This window comes from Drosophila obscura, unplaced genomic scaffold (assembly GCF_018151105.1).
Source record: "Drosophila obscura isolate BZ-5 IFL unplaced genomic scaffold, ASM1815110v1 contig_97, whole genome shotgun sequence".
Classification (NCBI taxonomy): Eukaryota; Metazoa; Arthropoda; class Insecta; order Diptera; family Drosophilidae; genus Drosophila; species Drosophila obscura.
In genome coordinates, this window is record NW_024542891.1 from 487,939 (window position 1) to 515,656 (window position 27,718).

Below are 27,718 nucleotides of genomic sequence, written 5' to 3' on the forward strand. Positions count from 1 at the left end.
TCCGATCATCTGATCTCCGATGCATGTAGATTTTGTGCGGATTTCTGATTGATTTATAGCGATTAGCATACTAATTGCTTGTTCACGATCACTTTACTGGCATCGCTTGTATTGGAGGAGGTGGGCAGGGAGGGCGGATCACGAAACCGAAACCAATTCACAGGCGATCCATGAGAATGGGAGAGAGAGGAGACCATCTAAATCGTATTACGAATGACAAACGATTCGTTTCATATGCACATGTGTACGAACCAATGCTGAAAGATCAGTCCAAGAGATTTATTTACCATTTTTGGGTAGGTGGGGAGAGGAGCCAGGGCCAGTGCCAGTGCCAGGGCCACGGCCAGGTAGTCGTCCATGGATCACGTCTGCCTAGGTGCAACAAACGGCGAAACTTATTAGGAGAATCCGTGTATCTGTATCGCTTGTGCAAGGCGCGATACTTGTAGTTTCATAGAATTTTCCATACTCTGTAAGAGACACACACACGAAAAAGATGGATAGATAGGCCGAGTCGGCGGCGGTGGCCATGTCCGATGCTGACAAATCGCCTGTAATAAGTCAAAATGTGTTGCCACTTGTGCTCACCGTTGCAATCGTTGGAATCAGAATCAAAGTCTTTCCTTTCCTTCCCTTCCCTGCCCTTCCCTGCCTTTCACTGCCCAGCCTTATTGATGGCCTGACAGTCGGTGTGCCTTTCCTGCGGTTCAGCTCTCTCCCATGCGGCACTTTCACTTGCCCCTTGTCCGGCATTTCTCCTTTCTAATGAGGATCCTTTACCTGCCCCAAACACACAACAAATTAGTGAGAAATCTCAGCCAAATCGATTTGATATCAATGTTCAATGGCTGTTGCTGTTGCTGTTTAGTGCCTGAAGATGGACTAAAAAATGAGCTACGAGCTCGAAAATTGATCTGGGTCGGGCGTTTCAGTCAACTACCCCTCTCTCTCCCCCGTAGGAGTAGGAGTTTGGGCATATCCTCGTTTTGTCTGTGTTGTGGTCGCTTGTTTATCTGACGCTGGTGGTCCGTCCCCCCCCCGTTTCGCCTCTGCAACAAATTTTGATTTATCTTTTGGATGCACCCTTTGTCTTCCTTCATTCTCATTCTCCCGCTTCTGCTGCTGTTGCTGTCGGTTCTAAATATAGGCTGCTGCTGCTGGTGTGGCGGGCGGCGTTCACACCTTCTGGCCACAACAACTAACTGGCAAACAGACAGCGACAAATTCGTTACAAGCCGCCACAGTTGGCGGGGCAGCAAAGGAGTCGGCGGAGGCTGCCTGCCTGCCTGCCTGGCTGCTGTCCTTGTGGCTGCTTTGCTTAACAGCAAAATGCAATAATTGTAGAAGTGCGAAAACCACTGCTGTGGTGCGTTGTCCAACTGCTGCTGCACCTTCTCCACTCGGCGGATATTCCGTCTGCGAATTCTACAAATGAATTTTGCCCAGGGAATGTGACCCCTTCCCCCCCAGAGATGCGTTCGAGACCACATTTCGATACGGCTAAAAGTTGATACCGTTTCGGTGGTGGCTCCAGCAAAATTGCCATGGGCCAATCCTTTGGGGTGTGAGGAGGGGGTGGCACGGCTCAATCTGAATGCTTTACGCTCCATATGCCACGTGCGTCGTCCTCCTGCCCCCGCAAAAGTCATTTTAAAATTTAAGAAGACCACACACACACACACCCGCAACAAACGGCCAAAAGAAACAAGAAACACCAAGGAGAAAAGGAAAAAGAAACAAAAAAAAATGAAACCAAGTCAAATTCCTGGTATAAAATTCATTGAAAAATTTTATGCAACATAAATTTTGCGTGCAGGATTTGCCTGGCCATCGACCAGGACCAGCACCAGCACCAGCACCAGGACAACCACAAGGATATCCATCGGGGGGTGGGCCCGGGGGAGACTCAATCACATGCAAGTGGACCAACCAACCAACCGACCGACCGACCGACCGGCTGCGGGTGTGTGTGTATCATTTCAATTTTAAAACCAAACGAGCGTCGACCCGGCGACCCTTCTGCCCACGCCCCTCACGAGCTCAAGCATCGAGAGCAAGGCGCAAAAAAAAAACACAAGAAGAAGGCAAGCGAATGGTGGGGTGTACGGACTTCAAGATACCCGGCACTCCATTTCCTTTGAATTATAACGATTGAAAGTACGGGCCAAGATTTACTTATGGTATGGATATATGATTTGAACCAAAATACGCACACAGACAAGCAGATAGATCTGCACTGTCTATTCGGTTAAAAAATTGAAACTACTTCCCTTCGTACTTCTTTCTTTGCTGGATGAAAATAATAAGCCCCTCGCGCGGCGCTGCAATTAAAAGGTAGCAGAAAAAACACACACACAAAACCCGCCCCCAGGAAACCGCTTAAGATGGAATGCCGCCTGGCCTGGCACACGGCAGGACTTTCGACGACGAACGGGACATTGGGTCGCCTTGTCCTTGTCCTTGTGCCTGGCGCCTTGTCCCTGTCCTTGTCCCTGTTCCTGTCCCCGTCCGTTTCTCGTTTCTTGGTTTTTGGTTTTTGTGTGTGTGTTTTTTTTGCTTTGGTCCTTTGGTCGTTTGTCGGTTTTTATGGCTTTTTGATTTGCCATTTCTGGTAGCAAATGATCAAAAATTGAATGAAATTGTTATTTTCAAGTGGAACATGTCCTTTTTACAACCAAAAGAAAAAAAAAACTTTTCCAGATTGAGGGCTTCGACATGGCCGCTTCACCGCTCCCACCTCTTGACTGGTCTTTGTTGCGGGTTGTTAGCCCTAATAAGAGGCATCATCTGTCACTGGAGGTGGGGGAGGAGGAGGAGGAGCGACTTGAGATGCGATTTGGGAATGGGTGTTGGTTGCGTCTCACACTCCCCCACCCCCCGAGAGACAGGACAGATCGTGAGACACATTCGGCATTTAAATCTTCATTTCCATATCCATTGTCGTTTCATTTGGAAATTGAAAAATTTCCAAGCGATAAAATTTTATCATACCCATTGCCCAAGACACATCCCAAATGCCAAATGTCAACGAAAGGAGTCACGAGTCGGACGACTCGTCGTCGTCGTCGTCATGTGTGCTCCGGTTCTGGCAGGTGCTGACTGGCTGGCTCACTGTGGGATCCTTGGATCCATGGCCATGGCAATGGCAATGACAATGAAATGCTCGAGTGTGAGCTGGCCCGAAATTGGGACCGAAAACAATTAAAATATTTGCTTAAATTACATTTACACATTCACTCGCACAAATGGCGATGCGATGCCATGGAAGTGGAGGTCTGGACATCAGATGGAGATGGAGATGGAGATGGCTTTCGTACCCATCCCTAGCCCTGCATTACCCAACAGCCACCCCAAACCCCCTAAAGTGAGGCTGCACAATGTTAATTATGAATTTATGATCCAATATTTATTGCCAATAAGCCCCAGCAGGCACCCAAAGTAGTAACTAAACCACTGACCAACCCCCGCGCGCCGGATGCGGATGTGGCTGTAGCTATAGCTGTGGATGCGGGCTGTCCACAACTTAACCCACTGATGCGTCGCTAATGAACTTTTGTCATCATCCTCCCAGTCACTAACTTGACCAGAACACATCCACAATCAGATATTGCCACACATGGCGACACTCTGGAGGCTGTTGTACGTGCGGCTGATGGGGGATGCGGTGTGAACTTGCTTCAAGTCTATCGACATTGTTTTGCCAGCTGGATCATGTACATATATATATGGGGTATGTATGGTATATAATATGTAGTTAAATAAATATAAAATTATTATTGAATCATTTGCTTGTGACTTTGTCTTTCAATTTTTGCAATGCCCAAACTCTCCTTAAAGGGTTTTCCTTCACATTTTTCGCATCTAAAAGTTGGCCTAAATTTTGTGGACTCCCCCTTCTTGCTCCTCCGACTTGTGCCCTCCGTGTGGGGCCTACATAAAGCGAGAGATTTGTGCTATGGTAAAGAGAATAGAATCGTGTCCGTCATTCATTCCCTGGAAATGATCATCCACACCATCGAGGCCAACTGGCTGCGGCTCCATGTGCAACTCTGGCAGGATCGGCTGGTGGTCCATGTCCACATCGAAATTGATGGGCGTATTGGGGGCTGTTGGGGCCGGCTCGGGCGTGTTGAGCGTGCGCGCGCGCTCTTCGTCCTCCTGCATCATCAGATTCTGCAGTGGAGATGACAGCAGGTCGTCATCGGCCTCACCGAAAATCCTCTGGAAGCTGGCGTAGCCGAACTCCTCGTCGGTGAAGGTGCGCGTGGCCACGGCCACGGAGATGGGGCCATGGGGCAGCTCACGTACACCCTCGTGGCTGTTGTCCAGCCCAAAGGCGAAATGGGAGACGCGCTCAGTGCCGGCATTGGCCAGAGCAGCCTCCGATGCAATTTCTGCGAATTAAAATCAATAAACAATACACAAAATTACAACAAATGGCAGTCAAAGTTTACATATCGAATGGATTGTTATTTTCCGCTGAATTGAGCCGTGATCCAATCCAATCGATTGCCTCTGCTCACTTATCGAATTCCATCTCCACTCGCATTGAGGTTGGTGGTCAGTGGTCAGGGGTCAGGGGTCAGGGGTCAGGGGTTGATCGAACCACTTGAGGGCGATCCAAATACTTTTAATGGCTCCCGTTTGAGGTTCGCGCTCCCCGAATCCCCCCGAATCCCCCCGAATTTTTATGGCATTTGTTGGATTTGTTGGTCGGGTCGGTCTTGTTTGGCCATGTTTTATGTGTTTCGTTTCCATTGAAAACCCCCAAAGAGATGAAACAAAAAAAAAAACCACAACAACAGAAATTATTTGTAAACGGCGGCTGTGACAATTTTTGTCTTTTGCGGCGTCGCGACGTTCCGTGGAAGTTCCTCCGCCACAGCCCCATAGCCACTAAAAAACAAACTCCAAAAAACACACCGGCGGAAAAAATTAATTGGAAATTTTTATGTCTCAAACATGTTGTAAGCGCACAGCAGCGGGCAGCCACAACAACAACAACAACATGAAAGCAAGTTCGAGGTTAATTGTTTGATTTTCTAACAAAAAATATAAATAATTTTTAAGGCCAATCTCATGAGAGAGCTGCTACCTGAGAGACACGAGCTGAGCTCTGGCCCACAGGAAATGTTTGGATTGTTTTCGGTTTTCGGTTTTCTGTTTCTTTTTTGTTGTTGGTTTTTGTTTTGTTTCAATCGCTGTTTTGGTTTCGGTTTCAGTTTTCGTTTTTTCGGTTTCGGTATCTGCCTTTGTGCCCACTTTGTTCCTTATTTTTCAGCCTTTTTTTGCAGCTTATTTATTTGAGTGCTTCTGTTACACATTCATCGAGTTGCCGCTTTCCGGAGAGTGTAAACAGAAATTGGCGATTTATGATTGCCGCCTCGCGCGATAACATTGTAGGAGGGGAGGTGGTGCGCACGGCCAACTCGGTTTAGGGGTGACCCCACTAGAGGATATCCCAGTCCCAGAGGATGACCATCCATAGGTACAAAGACATACATGACCCAATCCCAATCCCCATTTTGATATTTGCCATGAATAGGTGACCCCGTCTGACCATTCCAAGGTTAACCTTTAAAAGGTGACCCCGAAAATCGAGGTTATTCGTGCAGAAATGGGTCCTGCATGGGTATCCAATGCATGGTTGATCCCTACAGAGAGCCTTCTCTAGGGATAATCCAAAGGTTATCCATCAAAAGATGTCCCCATTCAGGGAGGCTCTCATTCAAAGGACTGAGATGCGAACGAGCAGTGGAAATGTGATAGCTGACCTCTCCCGAGAGCCTTCTTTACGGATAATCAATATGCTATGCCACCCATGCAGAGGTGACCCAAGCACCTGTGGTACCCTGTGACCTCACTCACTCACCATTTATGTTATCCATCAGTTGCTCGATCCTCGCTTTACTTTTCTGTGGACTTCACTTAATTCACTGCTCGAATAGCTCAGAATATGTAGCTGCCCGGATTAATCACTTCCTGTTCCCCCTTTGGCAGATGGGCGGCCAGGCCAGCATTCGCACTTCTTTGTGTGTGGGGTGGGTTCGATTACCAACGACAAACTCATAAGCGCGCTCAGCCAATAGATCGATAATTGGAGCTAGATCCGTTAGATTTGCACACGTGCAGCCCTGTCCCTGGGGGAACCGTGAACGAGCCGGCCCTGGCTGCTCCAGTTCGATAGCGATAACAGTCATCGGCTGATCGGCTGATCGGCCGATCGTCCATAAGAGCCGTCGCCCCCCCTAAGAGTCGAGCAGTCGTCAGCCATTGTCGTGGCAGTGCCAAAGATTCGTGAGCTTCGAACAGTAAATGGGAAACACCATGGAAAATGCAAGTGCAGCTAATTCTAACTTTCAATTTCAATTTCAAATCCAAATTATGTTTACGTGTTGAGCCATTGGGGGGAGCCTCTTTCGATGCGCCAAGCAAAAATAAAATAAAATCGACGCGAATTAAAGTGTTCGATTTGGTCGTGAAGTTCGGAAATTCGGACTCCCTCTGGACTTTGGCCGGGTGTTAGAAATTCCATTAAGCCTGCCAATGGCGGTGGCGATGGCGCCACAACTGACACACACGTCGCTGTTTGTCCGCGACAAGATCTGTACCGTGCCCCCCCCCTGCTTTGTCCGCTGTTGTCCGAGTCAAGTCGCCATGCCACGCCACGTGCGCACAGGAGCAGGAGCAGAAGCAGCAGCAGAAGAAGGAGCAGCAGCAGCAGGTTAGGCGACTGGTGGCGTCTACGATTTCCTGTCGCAGGTTAAATGTTTTCCCGAGTCTCCACTGCGCTGCACTGCTCCACGCTCCACGCTTCCCGCTCCCCACTCCCCACTCGAACAGGCGACGAATACTCGATAGTTGAGCAGACACTGATCAAACAGTTTTATCTACTTTGCATAAAGCCCAAATGCGCTGTTCGAGTTCCTCTCGGGTCCATCGACAGCTCCGTCAGTTGGGGCTTCAAGTTTGGAATTGCCAAGTGAAACTTCTAGATTTATAATGACTCAATTTTGTTCTCTTTACTGCAAGAGCGCTTTGCAGCGGACACTAATATCGAGTGAGTATCAGTGGCAGAGCGGAACTTTGGCTGGCAATCGACTGACATTTGGCATGCGACTCTTTGCAGATTCTTTGCAGATGCCCAATGATGAGCCCCTCGAGCTGGAAGCACTGGCCAGCACCCTACAAGCCAGGTATGTGTGTCCCGGGGCATTGCAAGGCTCGATCGGTTGGTGCGTAGCGCAGCTTTTATTTTCTTTTGTGAATGACTCGCACTGGGACTTGGACTGGTACTGGGACTCGGAGCCCCGAGTTGGATTTGGATTTGGTCTCTGGGGCTGACCAAGTCGGTTGTTTCGGATTGTTTATTTAACTTGCACCTCTTCCGGCTGACTGCCTGCCCCTTCCAGCCCCTGCTGGCTGGTGGCTGCTGGCTTTATGGTTATGGATACAGTAGCCAGTACTTGCCTCCGAGTCGTCGGACTCGCGCAGAGAGACAGAGAGAGAGGGAGAGAGAGAGAGCAACAGTAGCAATGAATTTGCATGTAGTACATGAAAACCGTGATCTCCAATTTGTTGTTGCTGCCTGTTTGCCAGCCCCGCCCCCCCTCCTGGATGCTGATGCTCCTGCCACCAGAGACTCGCATCGGATGGCAAGGCATGGAATGGCATGGCATGGCATGGCATGGGGATGTGGCATGGGGCTTGGCATGGCGTTGCTGCTTCGAATTGGTTACAGGGCCTGTGCCGTACTTAGCTACATGCCAAAAAGTTTTGTAACATTATTTTAAGGTGCCGGCCCCCCTCGCGTCACTGCGCCTGCGCTGGTCGGGTCGGTGGCTCCATGGAGCCTCCCGTTGCAAGAAAAAACGTTGCAAGTTGTCAAGCTTGCCATGGCAAATTTGCGATCAAGCGACAACAACAGTGACAACAAGAGCCGGTGACGGGACGCCCAGCCCCACCAGTCCCTCTCCACTCACCCCCATGGCCATTTCTATATGCATCCAAATCCAAGACACACTCGCACACTGTGTGATCTGTGAGCCAGGCTTCTTGGGTTTCAGCGCTGTACATCACGTCGCCTTGTACGCCACGTACCACTAGCCTCTGCCTCTGCCCCCCCTTCCCCCCCACACCCTTCTTCCAGCAGCAGGTATGGACTTGGGCTTGGGCCTGGCTTTTGGTCCCGGCCAGAGTCGCGTCTGAACTTTATTGACCATATTGATTGCTGCTGTATTGATCGCTTGTAGCTGATAACCAACAAATGGCCGGGGCCATGGCGCACAGTGGGACGCTGTGACACACCAAGCGAGAAATTTGCTCACAGCTCGCAGCGCTGCTTGCTTTATGATGATGAGCCGAGCGGATGAGCGGATGGGCGGCCTCGCTTGGGTTTATGCGCGGCAAAGGAAATGCGAACAAGTCACTTTCCCCAGGAGATTAAAGCTCTTTCCATTTCCAACTTAGCTGCCTGATGGGTCTCAATCTAATGGAACTTTATCTTCCAGAGAACTAGCTTTGAGTTGATCGGCGTACCGCATAAACGTAGACCGCATCTAGCGCTGGCTACCGACCTGCTCCGAAGCCAGCGGGCGGTGCCCGAGCGCGACTCTGGCAAGCTCTCAGGCTCTCCACTGACTGCTGACTGCAGGGGTACACTCCATCTCCGAGACTCGGGTCCCTGGTCCCTGGTCTCCAGTCTCTGGGCACGCTGCATATTCATAATTTCCAGTTGGGGGATTTATCAATTGCACATCTCAGTCATGAAAACGCATAAACATTTCAAAATGCCTGGCGCGGGTCAATAATTTGACATGAACGAAACAATATGCAGACACGTTCCCAGCTGGGGCTGGGGCTGGGGCAGGAGATGTGAGATGGCTGTTGCAAGACAAGGGAACGTCCAGCGGAGTCTGGAAAAACTTTGCTTACTTTTTTTGCTGGCCCATTGATGATGTGTGAATAATTGAAAGCGGCAGCAGTTGCAGGTTGCCTGTTGCAGGTTGCCTGCTGCAAGTTGCCTCTTGCCAGTTGCCGTGTGGCAGCTTTGGCTTCAACTCTCGCGGACATTTGCTCTGGGGGCGGCCCACAGACGGTGCGACTTTCAAGCCTAGTGGCAGAGTTGTCTACCAACAACAGGCAAGCAAACACTCCACAGAAAATCCTCGAGAGGCAGCCCAGAGAGCAACCAGATGCAGAGCTCATAGAGAGAGCTAGAGAGAGAGGTAGAAAGGGCCCTTGCCGTGGCAGAGGGCAGTGAGGAGTGAGGAGTGAGGAGTAAGGAGCCAAGACATGCGCCCACACACAGATTTGCAGTGTTTCTGATTTTTCAGATTTTCAGATCTTCAGTTGTTTTTTTTGGAGTGCTCAAATGCACAGAGAGATACACAGAGAATCTACAGAGAGATGCAGAGATGCAGGAGAGATACAAAAACCCGCCCACATATTTTTATTCCCTGGCCCTGGCCATAAAATCTGAAATTTCTGAATTCTGTTAAGTTTTTTGGTTCGGGGGCTTTCAGTTCTTTCGGTTCTGCAATTCTGCAATTTTGTAATTAATTTATTACTTGGCTCTGGCATGGGGCACAGAAATTGTCGCGACTTTGCGATGTGTCAAAACTATTTTTAATTGGTGGCAGTCCCCCGACAGACAGACTGAACCAGACCATTCCCTATCCCACTCAATCCCGCAGATGACCCGCACCAGAAGGAGGTGGAGTATACAAGAAGATCGTAAACTGTGAGCTGGGGAGCTGGGGAGCTGGGAGATCAAAGCGAGTGACTGACTGCCAAACGGAGTTCACTTTCTATTTTCTGCAGATTTAATTGATATTTCGCGGCGTTGTGTCTGCACTCCACATGACTAATGTCCTACTCAATAGACACTAAAGATGCATTACCCAGTCCCCAGAGCCCAGAGCCCCCACCTCCTACAAAACCGATCCGATACGATCCAAAACTGATCTGTCGAGGGGGGGGGTGCAGACGCGCGGAAAGGGTGGTCTTCTCCTCCGGATCCACAATTGCATTTTAATGCAAATTTGGTGTCAACGCAATATCGACCATGACAGCAGCATCCCCAGGCATCAGCCTTAGCCCCGGCCTCGCCTCTGCCACGGCCTCGTCCTCGGCCTCGAGCATCGCTCGTTGACGCTCACGCACTTTCCTCTCCAACTCCAACTCCAACTGCAACTGCAGCGGCTGTCTCTCTCTGTCTCCCTTGTTGGATGGCCTGTTGCCCTCTCTTTCTGGTGTGTAAGTGGCGGCTGCTTGGTGTTAAAGTGACTGATTAAGTTTTGTGCTGTGTTGCTGTTGGTGTTGCTGTTGTTGCTGCCTGCCTGCCTGACGCTAAACGAATTATACGCTTACGTAGGTGGCAGACACTCCGGCACACAGTCTGAGGCACAGCCAGGGGGCACGAGGCACAACCAGCGACCGATGCACTCGCACTCACACAACGCCATAGAGAGAGAGAGAGAGAGCGAAAGAGCGACAAATGAATTGAGACGCGCCACAAAAGTTATAAATATTGTCGCCTCGTCCCAGGGGCGTCTCCATCGTCTAGTTGTTGCACCGCGTTGCATCCTTGTGTGGGCGGGTGCGGTACCGTCGATGCGTATGCAAAAAAAAAATATCAGCACCAAACCCAGAGCAGGAGGAGGAGGAGGAGCAGCAGCAGACAGGCGAACGATGCCATCGAATGTGCACCTTAGCCTAGGAACTTAACCCTGCCTTGAACTCCAAGCAAAATTAATTATTTGAATTGATATTTGATTCAGTTGAAAGCTGGAAAATATCCGCTGTGGATTTATCATCTTTCCGCTGGCTCCAGCAACATTTTCCCCTTCGTTTCCACTCATTTAATTGACAGACTCGACTCTGGCTATGCTTCAGAGCACCTGACAGATCACAAGATCCCAAGTGGACATTTTTCTGAGAGTTGGCGATGCCGATCGAAGTCGTTAATCCCACACAGGATTCACTTCACTTTCATTCCCAGCGTAGCCAGCAGCCGTACAGCTCAAGAGGCGTCACCTCTTTCTTTTTCCCAATCCCAATCCCATATTCCCATTCCCATATTTACTTTGACATCTAATAAAGTCGTTAAAAGATCTGCGCACAGTCGTAAAAGTTTTTGGGATTTATGGCTGCCTCATGGACTCACTGGTCGTCGGGTCGAGGTCGGGCACTTTTTATGGCGCCGCGACAAAGAGAGAGTGGGAGATGGAGAGGCGGCTACTGTCTGAAGGAGGGAGGATCGTGCCGTATGCCCCGTCCCGAATGGGCTATGCCCCGTATCGATTGCGATTGCGATTGGGTTTAGGATTGGGTTTGTGCACTTGCATAATTGAAACCTTCTCCTTAGTTTACGACGATCGTAAAGTGTTGGGCTACTGGTTCCCATTGCTTTTCCCATCCGTTTGCTACCTGTTGTTCGATTGCCATTGAGGGAAATGGCCAGGCCGGGCCAGGCCAGTCATTGATGCTTATCGGTGTATCGGTGAAAGTTTTATGACTTGCTACGCTTGCAGCTGAGTTTGGACTTTAGTTTACTGCCCGGCGATTTTATCTAATCTGCCGAGGGACTGATCTCACTGGGACCGCGGTGCACTGCCAATGCGATGGCTGGGTACCATCCATCGATTGATTGAGACCCATCAATCGTGGCTATCCCTGAGCAATGTTGCCTGGGAAAGTTGCCAAGTGGAGTGCTTGACTTCCTCAATGGAGATGAAAGCAGCCCCACGCCCAATTTGGGCTCGACTATTGTCAGCGAGTGTCCTGGGCCTGGTTCAAAGCGATTCAATATCTTGCCCATAGTTGGGCCCCCGTCATTTCCTATTGCCCAATCTTTTATTGCTTCCTGTCTCGCTTCCTGGGACAACCTGCTGCTCCTTTCTTTGCTCTTTGCTCTTTCCTCTCTCCCCTTTGCGTTGCTTTTCTTTTGGTTTTTTTTTTGCTTTTTTTTTTGCTTTGAATCGCATTTCAAAAGGCAACTTAATCGAGCAAAATAAACCGTTTTCATATGCTCGAATTGAGGCAAACACGTCGCATTACACGGCACAGAGGAGAGTGGTGGGGAGCAGCAGGACGAGGACGAGGACGAGGTAGCTGATTGTTGTCATTGGGTTCGGTTCTTTGGGGAATATCTGTGGCCCTCGGGGGCATGGGCGGGGGATTGGTTGGTTGGTTCCATCTCTGTGCCTCCGTTTTCTTGTTTTTTTTTTTGCACGGATTTTCTTGTTCACTTCACGCGCTGTTCGAAATGCGCGAAATCTCTCGGGTTCCCCTGGTGGTGGTGGTGGTGGTGGGGGAGAAGTTTGTCAGTCGCTGCCTTTGTCAAAGGATTATCACTTCCTTTGCAGAGTGGAGACAGAGACGTAGAGAGAGAGAGAGAGAGAGAGAGCCAGGGGGAGCTGCGCTAATGAGCTGTGCCCGTAGCTCTCTCCCTGGCCCTTTCGTTTCCCTTTCTGTACAGTGAAAGATTCAACAGCGGACAGCTGCATTGTGCTCTCTCCTCATCAATGCTTGCACGAATCCTCCATTTGGTGTCCAAAATATCTATGGGCCTTGCCAGTGAGCTTTCACTGTATCATATCATTCGAACCACCCCCCTTCCCGCCCCCGCCCCCCGCCACCGCACACTTAATGGCTACATGTGGGGAAATGCTGCTGCGGATTGACAGTGTGCAATATGCGTTGATTTTTTATGGCCTTCAATTTTGAGGCTGATGGTGGGGCTGAATGCCGCGTTGCCGATGCTGCCTGTCCGTGCTGTCCGTGCCGGCGTGCTGGCGTGCTGGGCCGAGTGGCTGATCTCCAAATGCAGATAATAATTATTTCAATATGTGTGACTGACTTGCTTGAATGACTGACTGCCAGTCCGCAGACACACAGACAGATGAACGCAGGGCAATGCCAATGCCATCTCCATCGCCATCGCCATCGTCGTCATGATCTTCATTATCATTATGCGAATGGATCAAAACCGCGACGCCGCCAACATTCATGCCCCTGCCGACTCCACTTTTGCTCATCTGATGTTTGTGTTTCATTTATACACTTTGCACAGGACAAGGCATAAGGAATTTCTGTGCCACATGCTCCAAAACGAAACCTTTACCAGGCAAAGCCTGTAAATAAACATAACACGGAATAGCAATGATCGCATTGCCATATATCATATATCACATATCACAAGGATTGGAAATCAGATCGAATGGGAAAGCTGCTCGAAGCTCAAGTGAATTTGCAGCGAATGTACCCGCAAGCGAGTGGCTTCCGAGGAAATTTAAACAAAATAAAACAAAGTTTCTGGGAAAACAGAAAATCGAATTGATATATATGTATATATATAACTGCATCGATTTAGGGTAGGGTATGCGATTCTTCGGTTCTGGAGCTAAGCGCTGGCTGCTCCTCTGCTTTGTTTTTGCATGTGGCTGCTCCACTCCACTCCACTCATTCTCTGGTCTGGGCTCTGGGCTCTGGGGTTGTTCTTCCTCTTGTTTCACTTAATCACTTGTAGCGAGAGAGACAGCGGCCGAGAGAGAGACAGAGAGAGAGACAGAGAGAGAGAGAGAGGAAACAGTGTGAGAGAGGGAGGGGATTTTTAAGTTGAAAATTGAATTTCTAAGAATTACAAAACAACAACTCCGACAGCAACAATATGAAATGAGGAGAAATATCAACAACAAAAGTGCCGTTGGCATCGTTGGCAGAATCCATCCCCAATCCACATACATATGTATGCCCATCTTCATATCCATATCCATACACAACCACCCCCTCTTACCCCATCCATGCACATCTTCTGCCTCAACTTCAATCTCCCCCCCAGCCATCCATATCCCATATCCCATATCCCGTATCAGAAAAGCGGGCTTCATTTCATTGCATTGCATTAATTTTGCCAATTAAAAAGTAAATAGAGCCTGCATCCTTCAGTCCTCCAACTCTTTTGCTGCCTCCACCACCCACAAGTTGGTGCTGGGGCTGGGGCTGGGGCGGGGAACGGAATTGGCAGAACGCGCATCTTTTTCGGCTGTGGGCGCGCGCAAAAGTTTTCAATACAATTTAATCCAATCTGCACACACACACACACACACACACACACACACACACACACATATGCTGTGTATCTGTGTATGTGTGAGGATGCTGATGAATGCCAGAGGCAGTGCCCCCTGCCCACAGTGGCTTGTCCAAAGTGCCTGGCTCAATTCAATCAGTTTTTCGGGCTGGGCAGGGCAGGCCAAAGTGAAGCCCCGTCAAGTCGTTGCCAGCCCCCTCCCCCAACATCCTCCTGCCACACGATGCGCGCACAGTGGGCTGCATGGCGGCCATGGCAACAGCGGCGTAGAGTTGGCCTGGCCCCACTGTGCCGGCAGACAATTAAGTCCACCCGAGGGCTAAAACCACGGAAAGATGCGACCGCAACTTTGGCAACAGCCAGAGCCCTCAACCCCACAACCTCACTCACACTCACCCCCCCGTTACACTATGGAAACAGGGCATTGGAAAATCGGTAATAGATTATGGATATTGGGAATGAAAAGCAAGTGGAGAAGTCTGCTCTGATGTGTCCCATCCGAAGCCTTTATTAGCACTCTTCCATTTGATTGGAGGCGGTTGTGGGTCTAGTTCCTGGATCGATATTACCCTCTCAACTATGCAACATTAATGCCAACTCTCATAACTAGCTGCCGCCCCTTCGCTGGGGTTCTTTTCTGTCAGTGTGTCTGTCTGGGCACCGTTTGACGGTGTCAATACTGTCGGCAAGCTCATACATTTGTAGGTTGAACCACCTGCCTGATTCGCCCAGCCGCCCCCTAAATTGCTTGGCATATGTGAGAGACATGCCCATGACGGGGCGGGTGGGGGCCCAAAGTGTTTTTTTGGGGCGTTTTTTGGAGGGTACACTCGTACTCGCACTCGCACTCGCACTGGCACTCGCACTGGCACTCGCACTGGCACTCATATGTTTGAACGTTCTTTTTGTGCTTCCTCAATCTTCTTGGGCATCCAGTCGCAACCGTTTTGTGGCGCAATTGTCTTAACCGTCGACGCGTCTCTTGCGTATCGCATATCGCACCTGATGGGCTGGGTTGTGGGGTCCAACCTGCCACGGCACGGCTCAGCCTGGAGCAACAACGTCGTCGCCGTCGTCGTCGTCGTCGCCGTCCAACCATTCGTATAATTGTCGATGCGTTAAGGTAATTGTACACCTAACCAACTACCAGAGGCAGACTTGGAGCCGGGCAGGGCATAGCCGAGCAGAGCAGAGCAAGGCCGATCCATCTATGTATCTATGTGTATCTGTATCTTAGAGCATGACGCTTGGGCTCTGTCTCTCTGTCTCTGCCTTCTGTTCAATGCCGTTGTCGTTGTCGTCGATTCACTCACTCGTTTCTAAGTTTACGTTTGTCGTCGTTTGCCATATTGGTGGCACGCTCCGCCGCCTGTCATTGCCCTCATCTGGCCGCCTGGCCGCCGCCACCAATTTCCACGCCCTTTACACCAAACAGCATTTAAAATTTTCCATTTTCCACTTCACTCCACGCGCCGGCTAAAGCCAAGCCAAACCAACTGTTCAGCTGAGTTCTGTTCTGTTCGGTTCGGTTCGGTTCGGATCGGTTTTGTTTAGTCTGGTTTTGGTGTTTGGTTTTGGTCTGATTTGCTAGATTTGATTTCAGGAAATCGCAGCCGGCGCCCTGCCACTTGCCGCCCACTTCCCTTCCACGAATGAACACATGAACATCCCCATCCACATCCACACCCAGGTCTGGTTTTATTTTTGTTTTCTGGTTTTGGATTCCGATTTAGATTTAGATTCGCATTTGCCAGTCCTTTGTGCGGTTTGTTTGTGTGCTTTTGTCTCCGATCCAACTTGGAGGCAGCTCTCAAGTTACAATTCAAAAATTATAGCAATTAAATGAGATCCCTAACCGCTCTGACAATTACTGACTGACTGACTGACTGACTATCTGTCCGAGTGAATGACTGGCGAAGGTCCAGTCGGCTTGGCAATGTGAAATGGGATCTCCGATTCGTTGCGGCTTCCGTTGAAAGTCGCCACTCGATGGGATCTGTTTGGATTATGGATTCTTTGCGGCTCTATAATTCCAGAGAAATGCATATCTGGCTGGGGGGGATCGATAGTTATTTGCGTGGCTGTTTGATAACACTTGCCGACAATTGTATAGCAAAAGGGAAAGGAATGTGCACACTGTTGTCTATTGGTTCCAAGAAGAATAATTGAATTCGATATGTTTTATTGGACTATCAAGAATTTCCCCTTAGGGTTAAAAATATACAATGTTTTCCAGCCAGGCATTAGGATCCAAGGTCTTTTTTTATAATGTTTTATTAGACTAAAAGGAAGCTTTTCTGTCCTGCTTTTAGCGGATATTTCCATTTGACTGCAGCAATAATTAATATTCAGTTACTTGGAATGAAGATGGATCCAGGCTTTGCTTTAGATTTAATTTATTTAATTTTTACCCGAGACAAGAACTATTTGCAGCCTTCGATCTATTGCTCGCTTTTCTTGTCAGTTTAGTAAGTGTTTTGTTTACTTTTAGCTGCTCCAATAACTTCATTTGCTTGCCCTGCAAAGTTGCGCCGTGCAATCCTTGGCTGCGTTCCCAGTGTCCAGTCTGCTGGCTGGCGCTTGCCTTCGATGTACACACACTCACTGATATCACATCGAAGGAGGGTTTTTTCGGCCTGTTTCGTATAATTTGTATATGCAGTCATCAACAGCTCATATATATTTTTATTGCCAACGCGCTCAGCGATATGCATCTGAAGCAGAAACAAGAAACAGATCGGGGCACAGCCATCGGGCCTGTTGCGGCAGATGATGGTCATGATCATGATCATGATCATGATGATGCGGATGATGCGGATGATGACTATTTCTGCGTACAGATTTCCAATAAACATTTTTGTCGACTTGAGTTCGGTTTGACTGCCTCTCCAGCTCCCAGTTCTCAGTTCCAGCATCAGCTTCAGCTCCAACTCCAGCTCAGTATTTCATCTGCCTCTGGGCCTCTGGTCGGTTGTGTGTGAGCGAGATTTACACGCTGATACAAGAAATACACCAAAAAAATACCCATAAAGGCAGCCCAGAGAGCAGTTGGACTCGACATTGCCCTCGCTTAGTCACTAGCAAGGCGAAGATCTCTACCCCTCAACCCCCGCTTCCCTCTTCGCTGCTGCTGTACTGTGTACTGTTGTCTCTTTCTGGCATTTTGGGTGTAAAGATTTATTTCTTTATTTTGGCAGCCAGTGGAGTGGTCTGCTCTGTACAGCAGCCATCCCCATGCCCTCTCCATCTTCGTTTTGTTTCTCTGCTTTGGCTTTCTGTTTTATTACCAGGAAATTTATATTTAATACGTTTTTTCCGCGTTTCTGTAGCGTTTTTCGGGTGCGACATTGTCGCTAGCCCACTAACCCACGAAAGGTTCTCGATTCACTCTCCTCGCCTGGCCCCTGGCCTGGCCTGGCCATTAGTTCGAACTAACTGTTAGTTATCTATGCCCAGCATCGATACATGGAACAGAGGAACTAGAAATGGTGTGGGGTGTTCCCTGGTGTCGGTAGTCAATTTTCAATGGAAGCCACACACAATCCATCAGTTCGCAGAAGAAGCTGCCAACAGCTCCGATCTTATCGGATCGTAGGGCAGGAGGTTGCTCGATATGTTTGTGGTAAACCATCCAGCCATCGATATTTATCGATAATTATCGAAACGTTGCATTTAGCGTTTTCTCGAGTATTTCCTACACATGCCAGGTACATATGCCGTTAACCAAAGTACACACATTGGGCCGTTATAGGAAGAAAGCCTCGCCCTCGACGGACATCGTGCAGCAGGCCCGTACGAGGGTCCGGATCAGTCCACTCTTTCCCTTCAGGGGCCTTCAATTCGAACGCATCAGGGAGGTTCTGGAGGCCACCGCCTTCGAGATGGCCATCAGCAAAAATACTAAGTACTACGGCACTGCCACGGCGACCACGAAACCTCATTGACCGACCCTTTTGTTCTCCAGGGTTTCCGCAAGGAAGGTCTTCCTGCGTGTCATGCATCAGATTTCCATCATGGAAAGCCAGCCTCCCTCCCGCCCGCTCCACCTGGACCAATGTCTGCCAGCCCTGACGCTGCCCGACTCCCCAGAGAACGCCAAAAAACGGCTCTTCAAGCTGCGCAAGGTGGAGACGTGCCACGACCTGTCGCGTGTTGGCATTGACCCACCCACAGACACTGATCAACCGCATGGATCCGCTAAGGCTAAGGACTATGACGATGGTGGCGAGGTATTCTCTTCCGCTTCCTCTTCCGCAATCGAGTTCAAAGATATGGAAGACGAGTTTGCGGATTGCGAGAACTTCTAGAGAAAACATGAACACAAACAGCAGCGAAAATATCTGCATGTCTACCCATAGCAATAGCAATAGCAATAGCAATCGATCAGTAGAAATTAATAAAATGCTCAATAAATTCGCTCGAGTCGAAAGCTCATAAAAACGTGTGCAAACAATCGATCAATCACCATTTGACAGGCACAGCGCGGCACGGCACGGCAAGTGGGCGACCATGGAAGCTGGATTCGGCTGCGGATTCTCAGAGGCAGAAACAGAGACGATAGTCGGGGATGGCTGACAGGCAGTCTGCCTGCTGTTGCTACCAATCTTTGAGTCGAGACTTCAAAACAATTACACAGCAACATTTCAGAGGTAGGAGAGATGCAGATACAGATACAGATACAAATGGTTTAGCCGTGCGATGCTCAGACAAGAACTGCCACCGTACTACTGCTGGCGGACTGGCTGGCTGGCTGGCTGACTGGCTGGCTGGCTGTTGATTCAAGCGATTAATCGATAACAAATAAAAACATTTCGACAACTACTTCCAAGGAAGAGGAACGGGCAGTCCCATGCCTCCTGCCTCCTGCCCCATGCCTCATTCTCATGCCCAACTCCAACGTCTCTTTGGCTGTCAACAAGTCGACATTGTGTTTATGAGTGGCGTGGTACGCATAAATGCCATGGAAATTTTCTTTTTAATCAATTATGAGTATTAAGCAAAGGGGCCAGCCGTACGTATGTACGTCCATATGGGGATCTCGAATCGGAGCTGTGGCATCTCTCCCCTCTCCACCCCTCTGCTCAGCTCTCCACTCCACTCCTCTTGTGCGAGAGAATATCTGCGATCGGCGATCGGGGTGAGACCTCAAACCGCGATCGCGCGCGAGCCCCAGCCCTAACTTAAGATAAAAATCGCAAACATTCTTTATTGAATGCTGCAGATGCCAACGGGAGGGGGCCTCATGCCCTCATGTGTGTTTGTGTGCCCCCAAGAGCATGTGGAGTGGCACTTGGAGTGCGACTCTCCAGCTGAAGTACGAGCACTGGTAGCACTGGTGGCTGCTCCGCTCCTGCCGCTCGGCTGGGAATAGATCTGTGCATGGGAGCGAAAGGATCTATCTGGCAGGGAGATATTTCGTGAAGCAAAAAAGAAAAAGAAGAAGGAGTAGAAATAGGAATAGGAATAGGAATATTGGGATATGTCAGCTCATTCCCTGATGTCTCAGAGGGATCCCTCGAGCTCCCTTCCGTTCATCCAGCGCATTTGCCTGGCTTTCGCGAGGGTAGCGCACCAAACTCTGCCAGGCTCTGGCCCTGTTCACAATCAAACAAATCATAATCGGTGGCTGGCTGGCTGGCTGGCCAAGCGGTCGACAGTAGACAGTAGCTGCATACGCTTCAAACGGTCGACAGTTTGTCTGTCAAATTGACATTACACGCAGCGACGCAGCCGCAGTCGCAGCCGCAGCCGCAGCCAGAAGCCGCTGCAGAGGCAAAGTCAAGTGCAGCAGAGGCCTGGGGGCATCATGGAGCACGGGCAGAGCAGCCAACAAAGTTGCATTTACATGACACATTCAGCAGGGCTGCAGCAGGCTGAAGGCTCCTCCTCTCTGGGGCTGGGGCTGCGACTCCGGGCGTAGGCAGGCAGGCAGGCTGATGGACCGAGGACCCTGCACCCTGTACACTGTACTCTGTAGCATGGATTGGGATTGAGGACTGAGGACTGCCGACGACTGATCTGATGCGTCGACGTTGCCTGTTGGCTTCTGTTTGCGGCGCTGACTCAGCTGAATTGGCAGCAGTGGCCCACGGACTGAGCTATACTCATGATTTTCTGCATGGCTCGTTTCGCTGGGTTCGTTCTGCCTTGGCAACCTGTTGGCAACTCATTAAATAATGCCGATGACTGGACAAATTTGAGGCAAGGCTCTTTTGCCCCCCCGCAGCATATACTCGTCTGCATACTTTTTGCCTCATGCCTTAAATGAAAAGTTATTAAACAAGCCCCCTGGCCCTGGCTCTGCCCCTGGCCCTGGTCCTGGTCCTGGCCATGGTCGAGGCCAGTCTTGAAATTTATAATCCTTGTTGTGCAATGAAATTGCATTTGACTGGGACTGGGACTGAGACTGAACCTGAAGCTGGAGACTGAGGCTGATGCCAAAACGTTGGCGTTATAATTCTACCAGTCCATCCCGCCACCGTCCATCGTCTGCTTCGACTCCTACTGCAGTGGAGCTGCTTCGGCGGGACTCTCTTCTGCCTCTGCCTCTGCCACCGCCACCGCTGTGTGTGCCAAAGTGACACTTGTACAGATTTTCTTAATGCGCCAAAGTGCCACTTGTCGTCTGTTGACGCTCTTCGTCCTCAGCATCAGTCCTCAGTTCTCAGCCTCAGCCTCTTCTCCATCTCCAATCTCCATCTGCATGCCCATCCTCAAGCCATTGCAATCATCTGTGAGCATCCCGGGCCAGATCGAAGCTGTTTGTACGTTGTCTTGCTGCAAAATTTTGTTAAATCAGCGCTAAATGTCCCAAGACCCAAGACCCACACCAAGTTGCAGAGAGTAGAAGAAGCCTCAAAACTTGTCCGTTGACTGCAGAGTTCTAATTGCTGGCCAACGCATAATTTGTCACATGCCAAATTAATAAACGACTTGCCCAGATGCACCTTTTGGGAACCGAGGCAATGGAATGGATGCTGCTGCTGCCCCCTGGACTCACTCACTCACTCCAGTTACCCAGTCAGTCAGTCAGCATCAGTGTTCTGTTTGTTTCTGTTCAGTATCGTTTGTTCGTTCGTTCAGTCATTCAGTCAGCTGCACAGTAGCAGCTGATTTGGCTTCAAGTTGGCAGAATCGGTCCTTTGATTGAGTGGATGATGTGGATGCTGAGGGATGCTGAGGGCTTCTGCTTCTACTTCTGCTTTTGCTGCTGCTGGTGATGTGTGGGTTGAGATTGGGGAATGGGGCTGCCTACAGGAAGTGAAGCTTAACGCTGGAATGTTTCAGAAGCCATACTTTGGAGGGGAATTCAATCGATTAAATGTGTTGGCAATTAAATCAGAAGTCAAATCACACCAGCGAAAGTTCTGCAGAAATCCAAACAAAGGATCCCCTTGAGTATGGACTGAATCATCGATGAAACATCCAAATATATTCTTGAGCGCAATTGAGACGCCATTCTGAGTAATAAGGTGGCTCGAACAGCAGTCGCCGAACCCACAAATACAACCCACAAGAGGGGCGTTCTTAGTCAGTAGCCGCAACCATTCAGCGACGATGGCGAAGACGATGGCGTACTCCTCTTAATTGCAGCTACTTGCTATTATTGCTGTTCGTTTGGGTATTTTAACAGGGTACTGCCTGGAGTGTGCTGGGTATCCTAGGATCCTAGGCAGAAAGGTTGGAGAGAGGTTTCCGTTTGAAATAGGGACTTCAAATGTAGACTTTAAGTGTGCCAAATTGGTACTTAAGGTGCAGCTAAGCAGTGAGCCCTATCCAACACTGTTTTTTGTGCTAATCAACATCCTTTAACACCCCTCGCCTCTTTACATTCTTTACATATGAGTATTTCATGGAAAATAAAACGTATTAAAAACTGCTGGGAATCCGCTAGTTGTCACCCGTTTTTGGCCCTTTTTTGCTTTTGTTCGAATGATGGGTAGGAGCCAGCCGCTGGGCAGTATTTATTTTCTTGGCGTTTTTGTTTTTGTTGTTGTTTTTTGCCTCTACATGGTGTTGCTGCGGCCTGGGGCTGGGCTGGTGCTGGTGCTGGTTGAGGCTGCCACTTAATTTATTTGTCACCGAACCGAAGCGCAAATGAAGTTCGAAAAGAAAAAACAAAAAAAACGACGACATGCAAAGGCAAAGGCAGTGGCTGAGGCAGAGCCAACTGAAGCAACAACGAACCACGGAATCGTTTGAAATTACACAAGCAGCAAGAAGCAGCAAAGAAGCAGTCGAAGCAGCAGCAAAAACGCTGAAGAAATAATTACAAATTAAAATGAAACACGGAATGGGACACATGTACAACAATACAGACATACATATATGCATGCATACATGCACACATATGTATGTACGTACACATGAGGAAGAGCTCTGGGGATGCGCCAGTGGCATCGGCAACGGCATCGGAGGAGACATCGGCAGGAGGGTCCAAAGTTTTACCCAAGCTTATAAATAGCTGCGTTGACGACGCTGGCCACGCATGCGCAAAGATTTGTCATAATTGATAAACGACAGCGGCGGCTACATTCGAGACTCTTCCATATCTGACGAACCGAGTGAACTCGGGGCGGGCGCGACTTCGATGCCTCGCCAGGGGTGGACGTGGACGTCCCGGGCGGGACCACTGGGCGACCAGTGTCGCCGTCAGTGGCAGTGACAATGAACACGCCTGGCCGAGCACACAAATCGAAACGTTCTCAAACATTGGGGTTACAACTGCCGCGGTATGTGTGGGTTCCTTGAACCTATTACGGCAGCGACCCACCCACCAATTTCAGTCTTAAGTCTATCTATTATTAGCTATTGCGATTAGCAGGAGTCCAGCACGAACATTCGATTAGCCATGCAAATTAATAAATATTAATTTGGCATGCGCAGATTATGGGCAGATTCTGGAAGAATGTTACTTCTTTATAATAAGATAATATGATTTTCCTGAGTCTCATTGAAGATCATTGCATAGACACTATCCATCCTGCGATTAATGCTCCAGCGACCTCCGCTGATATCATATCGATTTAACTTTAATCAAAGCCTTGAACTTCAATTAGATGCTACAAAGAGATCAGTAGATTTATAAAAATATTTTCTAACAAGAATTTTGGATTTATAAAAAAAAAAAAAAAAAATCATTGACTCGATCGTCATGCAAAGTTTCCATTCTGCCTTAATCTAAGGAACATTCCCAGCCCATAAGCGACACAGTGTAGATGCCCAACCAATGTCTTCGACTAACAGAATCAATCGATCTTCGCTTGGCAGCACAGCCCCAGGGATCTATACACCTCCGGCAAACGGCAGCAGTACCCGCGTGGCATCTGTGGATGTGCTGTGATGCACAGGTGACGATGACGATGACAACTTCAGACTTAACTGCACCTTCGACAGCGACAACGACGACTGCGACTGCGACAACGATGACGCCAAATTGGCAACGCGTTTTTGTGGTTTGTTTTTTTTTTTTTTTTTTATTTCACTTTGTGTTCGTTTTGTACGAGTATCTCGTTTTTTTTTTTTGCTCGACGAACGTGAGAACCAATTGCTATGTATGGTCATTACAAGCCGTCCAGTCTGGATGGATCGCTTGAGCAGAGAACTGTGATCTCGGCGCGGGGAGCGCGGGGAGAATTCAGAGTGTTCGGAGTGTTCGGTGTGTTCGGCGTTGGTTAGAGCGAGAGATAACCCATAAATATTTTAATGATGATTACATTTTAAAAACGAGTGAACAGGCGAACGAGCGGCACGAAATCGAATGAGAAATCACAGGGCCGATCAAGCAGCAGCAGCAGCAGCCACAGCTCCTACTGAGCTTCTCCTCTGGGTGCTCTGGTAGCCTCTCGGTCCATGGATCTGCACCTGGGGACCTGTAGCTGGACCTGTAGGTGGCTGTGGCCAGTGATGAGCTACTACGCCAGTGCCGGGCGACACTGACGACATTTTTGGAATTACATTGACAGGCCAAGTTGAGACTAAAAGCGATAATTATTGCCGCAACGCTCTCGCCGGATCGTTTGCTCCCTGTTCCTGTAAGTGTTGGCGATCGTGTCTTTGGAGCGGCAAAACATGGCCCTGGCCCCGCAGAGGGAGCGGAGCAGCTGTTACCACTGATCGACGGCGTCTTGCCAATGTAATTTCAATAATTTTATCTGAGGCCGCGCGCGTCTGCCGTGATTCGATTGGGTAACCGGTGAGCGCTGAGCGCTGAGCGGTGACAGATCAAAGCCATCCTCCTCCTGGCTCTGGCTCTGACTCTGACTCTCTGAGTCTCTGAGTCTCTTCGTCGGCAAAGATCACTGATCGCCAGCGATGGGTGGAGTAGAGTGGGGTGGACTCGACTCGGCTTGGCTCCGTTTGGTTTGGTTTGGTTCGGTTCAGATTGGCATTGGCATTGGCATTGCTCCTGCTCCAGATGTTTAGCTGCACTTTGGCGGCGGCTCCCAGGCCTGCCAAGGCAGCCCTGTCCCTGTTGCTGTTGTTGCTGTCGCGATCGCAATCACACAAAGCCAACACTCGAAGCGCAATCATCAACATCAGAGCGAGCGTCATCAGCCGACCGATCCGCTGCACTGCCAATTACTCGCCAGCATTGTTGACATGCCTTTTGCCATTTGCATCGTTTTCGTATTGATTTGTTTAAGTCCTGGCCCTGTCCACTCTCCATTCTCCACTCCAATCAGCACACCACAATTTTCGGCATCTCAGGAACAGACCTGTGGAAGAACTGTAGCGATGCCAGTCCAGGTTGCAGGTTGCAGGTCCCAGTTCGCGGTTCGCGGTTCGCGGTACCCTGCATTTTTCTCCCACGGACAGCAGCGTGTGAATGGGTCGGGCCGCTCGGCGGGTTCAATGTGCCGATCAAAAATATGTCAAAAATCTATCGAACTCTCGCTCTGCGAGAACGTGCATCGATCGAACTGCTGTCTGGCCGCCGCAGTCTGCCTCTGGACAGGGTGCATGCCTGGGTGATTTGTAGGTCAGTTATCGACCCAGTTTACGTGACCAGAAGACGCTCCCTGTGGAGAGGAACTCTCTGTACTCCCTGATGGTGACTCAACTATGTCCATAGATGGGTGTCTTGGGTGTGAAATTCCTCCTCAATCCTTCTGTCACCTTCACCTGAATAAGTACAGAAATCTTTCATTTAAAGTGAACAACTTTTAATCTTTAAATAAATGAAAATGAAACTTGTGCACTGGTTTGGGCAGGTGCCAGCCATTCATTTAGCTCTACTTAAGCAGCAATTTTCTTTCTTTATTTAGGGAAATAAAAGCCTAGAATTTGTGCTTGTACTTCTAAGGATTTCCATGCATGATTTTACCTAGTTAAGGCCAGGGAAAGCACCCACCTTCCACTGGATGGAATATATCAGCAAAAGTATATGAAAGGCTTGTGAGTGTTTGTTGTGGGAGTATCCTCAAAGGATTATCTGCCACAATATCCTCAGCTGCACCACTAAAGATAATTTCAGCCTTTAACGCCTAAACACCAAAGTGAACACAAAAATAAACAGAAAACAGAAAGCTCTGAAATCTAGCAATCAGTAGATCCACTTTCGGGGCAATTAAAATTCGATTGAAATCGCCACGAGGTGAACATGTTAATGGAAGAGCCGCCACGCCTGTTACCGATTCACTGGCGGCATTTTCCCACACCAATTGGCAAAACATTGGGCTTCGTGGATGGTGTATCGGCGGAGATTGGGAATTGGGGATCGCGGATCGCGGATCGGGCGCAGTCGCATTTCATTTGGGATTCCAGAAGCGTTTCGGTTCAAACATAAAATAAATAAAAATCAGTACAATTCGAAGAGCTGTTGTCGCCTTTGAGCTTTTGCGACAATCACTCACGTTGCCGCTGGTTCCGTCTCTGTCTCCGCCTCTCAGTTTGACTTTGCCTCTGTCTCTGCCACTGTCTCTGTCTCTGTCTCTGCCACTGTCTCTGCCACTGTCTTTGTCTCTGTCCCTGTCTCTGCCTCCTCTGGCTGCACCTTCCCGTTCCGCGGTGCCATCGTTCAATCATCGGCAATCGTCTTTGAGGCCCTGATTCGTTCGTTAAACGTTCTGCGGATTGAAATTAAATTTGTGTCGCTCGACACGATGACTTATTCAATTATTCGATTCGATATCACGTGATTGAATTATTGAAATAGCACCGCACCGCCACCACCCACCAGCGCCCTTCTACCCCACGCGACTGGCAACTGGGTTGGCCATGTGGCAGCTGGCTTAGCCTGGTATCTGCCTTCAATTCGCTTTGGTTATTAATACAAACCATCTACGAGTACCTCCCTCCCATCAGGCAGTAAAATATTGTGAACTTAAGTTGGGTTACCCTGCAAAGCTCCGCAAAGTGCTGGGGGATCAGGATGAGGCCATGACCAACGACGACGATGAAGGTTGAACAGGAAAAGCAGCGACGATCAGCTACTGAAGCGACACAGCCCTGACCCCACTCAAGGGTATTCGCAGCCTCAGGAGCACTACAAGCGCTGAATGCTGGGTGCCGAGCCACCCGTTGACCAGATCCAGGAAAGCCAGGCAGAGATCTGCCCTGTTACCCATCCGTCGTGTTGCATGTCGGACCTTGTGGAGTTTGCCACTCCCCCCCGCGGATGGATCGGGCATTGTCCAAGCGATGCTTACCCACACAACACAAACAATTAAAGGGCAAATTTGGAAATAGTTTGAAGTCAGAGTGGGCTGTGCCACAGTCCCAGCGTTCTTGGCCATCATTTAAATTAAATGTTTGTAGTTGTGATCGTTTCAAACTGAACAAAAAGGAGTGTGGGTGTGTGGATTTTCACTCTCTCCCCGATCCGCGTTCCCCCTTCCCCAGAGATTCCTCCTGCCTTCCATGCAGGCTAAAAATTCCCCGACTTGACAGTTCGTTTTGCATAATTGTGGCGGGGCAACGGGCAGCGCATACAAATTGATTATTGAACCGAATGCTTGATATATATTTTTTATGGTTTGATTTATGATTGCCATACAGTTGTCAGTCAGTCATAGCATAGCCCCCGGCCATGGTGTGCGTCGGGGTGAGGGTTCTTTAACGATTGGGCATCAAAAATGCTAATTGACCTGTTTATCGATTTGTCAACAGCAATAACCCACAAAAGGCAGGGCCACAGAGCCACAGTCGAACAATGGGCCACATCAGCGGCGACAATTCCTTCGCTTCATTGCTCTTTGACTGCTCCACGCCACGCCACGCCACGCCACTTCTTGCCTCTCCACTGGGCAACTTCACGCTCTCCATTGAGTTTTATTGACTATTAAAATTGTGTCAAAATGTGTTTGAAATTTTTTATTGTTAATTATAAGCGGCGGGCGTAATGCGGAACCAATAAACAATATCGGGACATTGCCAACGAGAACGAAACACAAACTGGCGGTGACCCCGACACCCCCCACATCATGCTAGGAATTCCCCTTTCCCTTAGTGAACTAATTAAAGAACCACAAAAGCGTGAAGCCCGAAATGAAATCAAATCAAAATCAAAATCGAATTCGAAAACTTTCAAATGAATAGACAGGCGGATCGGACACGCCGCCAGGTGCCCGGATCGGACACCGTCCAGGGCCCAAGCGAAGGCCAAGAAGAGACAGGCTGCTG

At 49.3% G+C, this 27,718-nt stretch overlaps 2 protein-coding genes across 2 annotated transcripts in view; one reads left to right on the forward strand and one right to left on the reverse strand.

Annotated features, from left to right (window-relative positions):
* Positions 1–3,739: 3,739 nt before the first annotated feature.
* Positions 3,740–5,963, reverse strand: LOC111071632. The gene is made up of 2 exons (XM_022363081.2): positions 5,873–5,963; positions 3,740–4,394 (listed from the first exon to the last, which is right to left on the reverse strand). Exons 1-2 carry the CDS (start codon positions 5,886–5,888, stop codon positions 3,931–3,933), a joined length of 480 nt encoding a protein of 159 aa, XP_022218773.2. The 5' UTR covers positions 5,889–5,963; the 3' UTR covers positions 3,740–3,930.
* A 904-nt stretch (positions 5,964–6,867) lies between these two features.
* LOC111071641 (dentin sialophosphoprotein) overlaps positions 6,868–27,718 on the forward strand; it is a 40,468-nt gene continuing 19,617 nt past the window's right edge. Inside the window, exons 1-2 of the mRNA XM_041596174.1 lie at positions 6,868–7,060; positions 7,130–7,196. Of these exons, the coding sequence (XP_041452108.1) occupies positions 7,003–7,060; positions 7,130–7,196 (125 nt within the window). The 5' untranslated portion in view covers positions 6,868–7,002. The remainder of the gene's footprint in view (positions 7,061–7,129; positions 7,197–27,718) is intronic.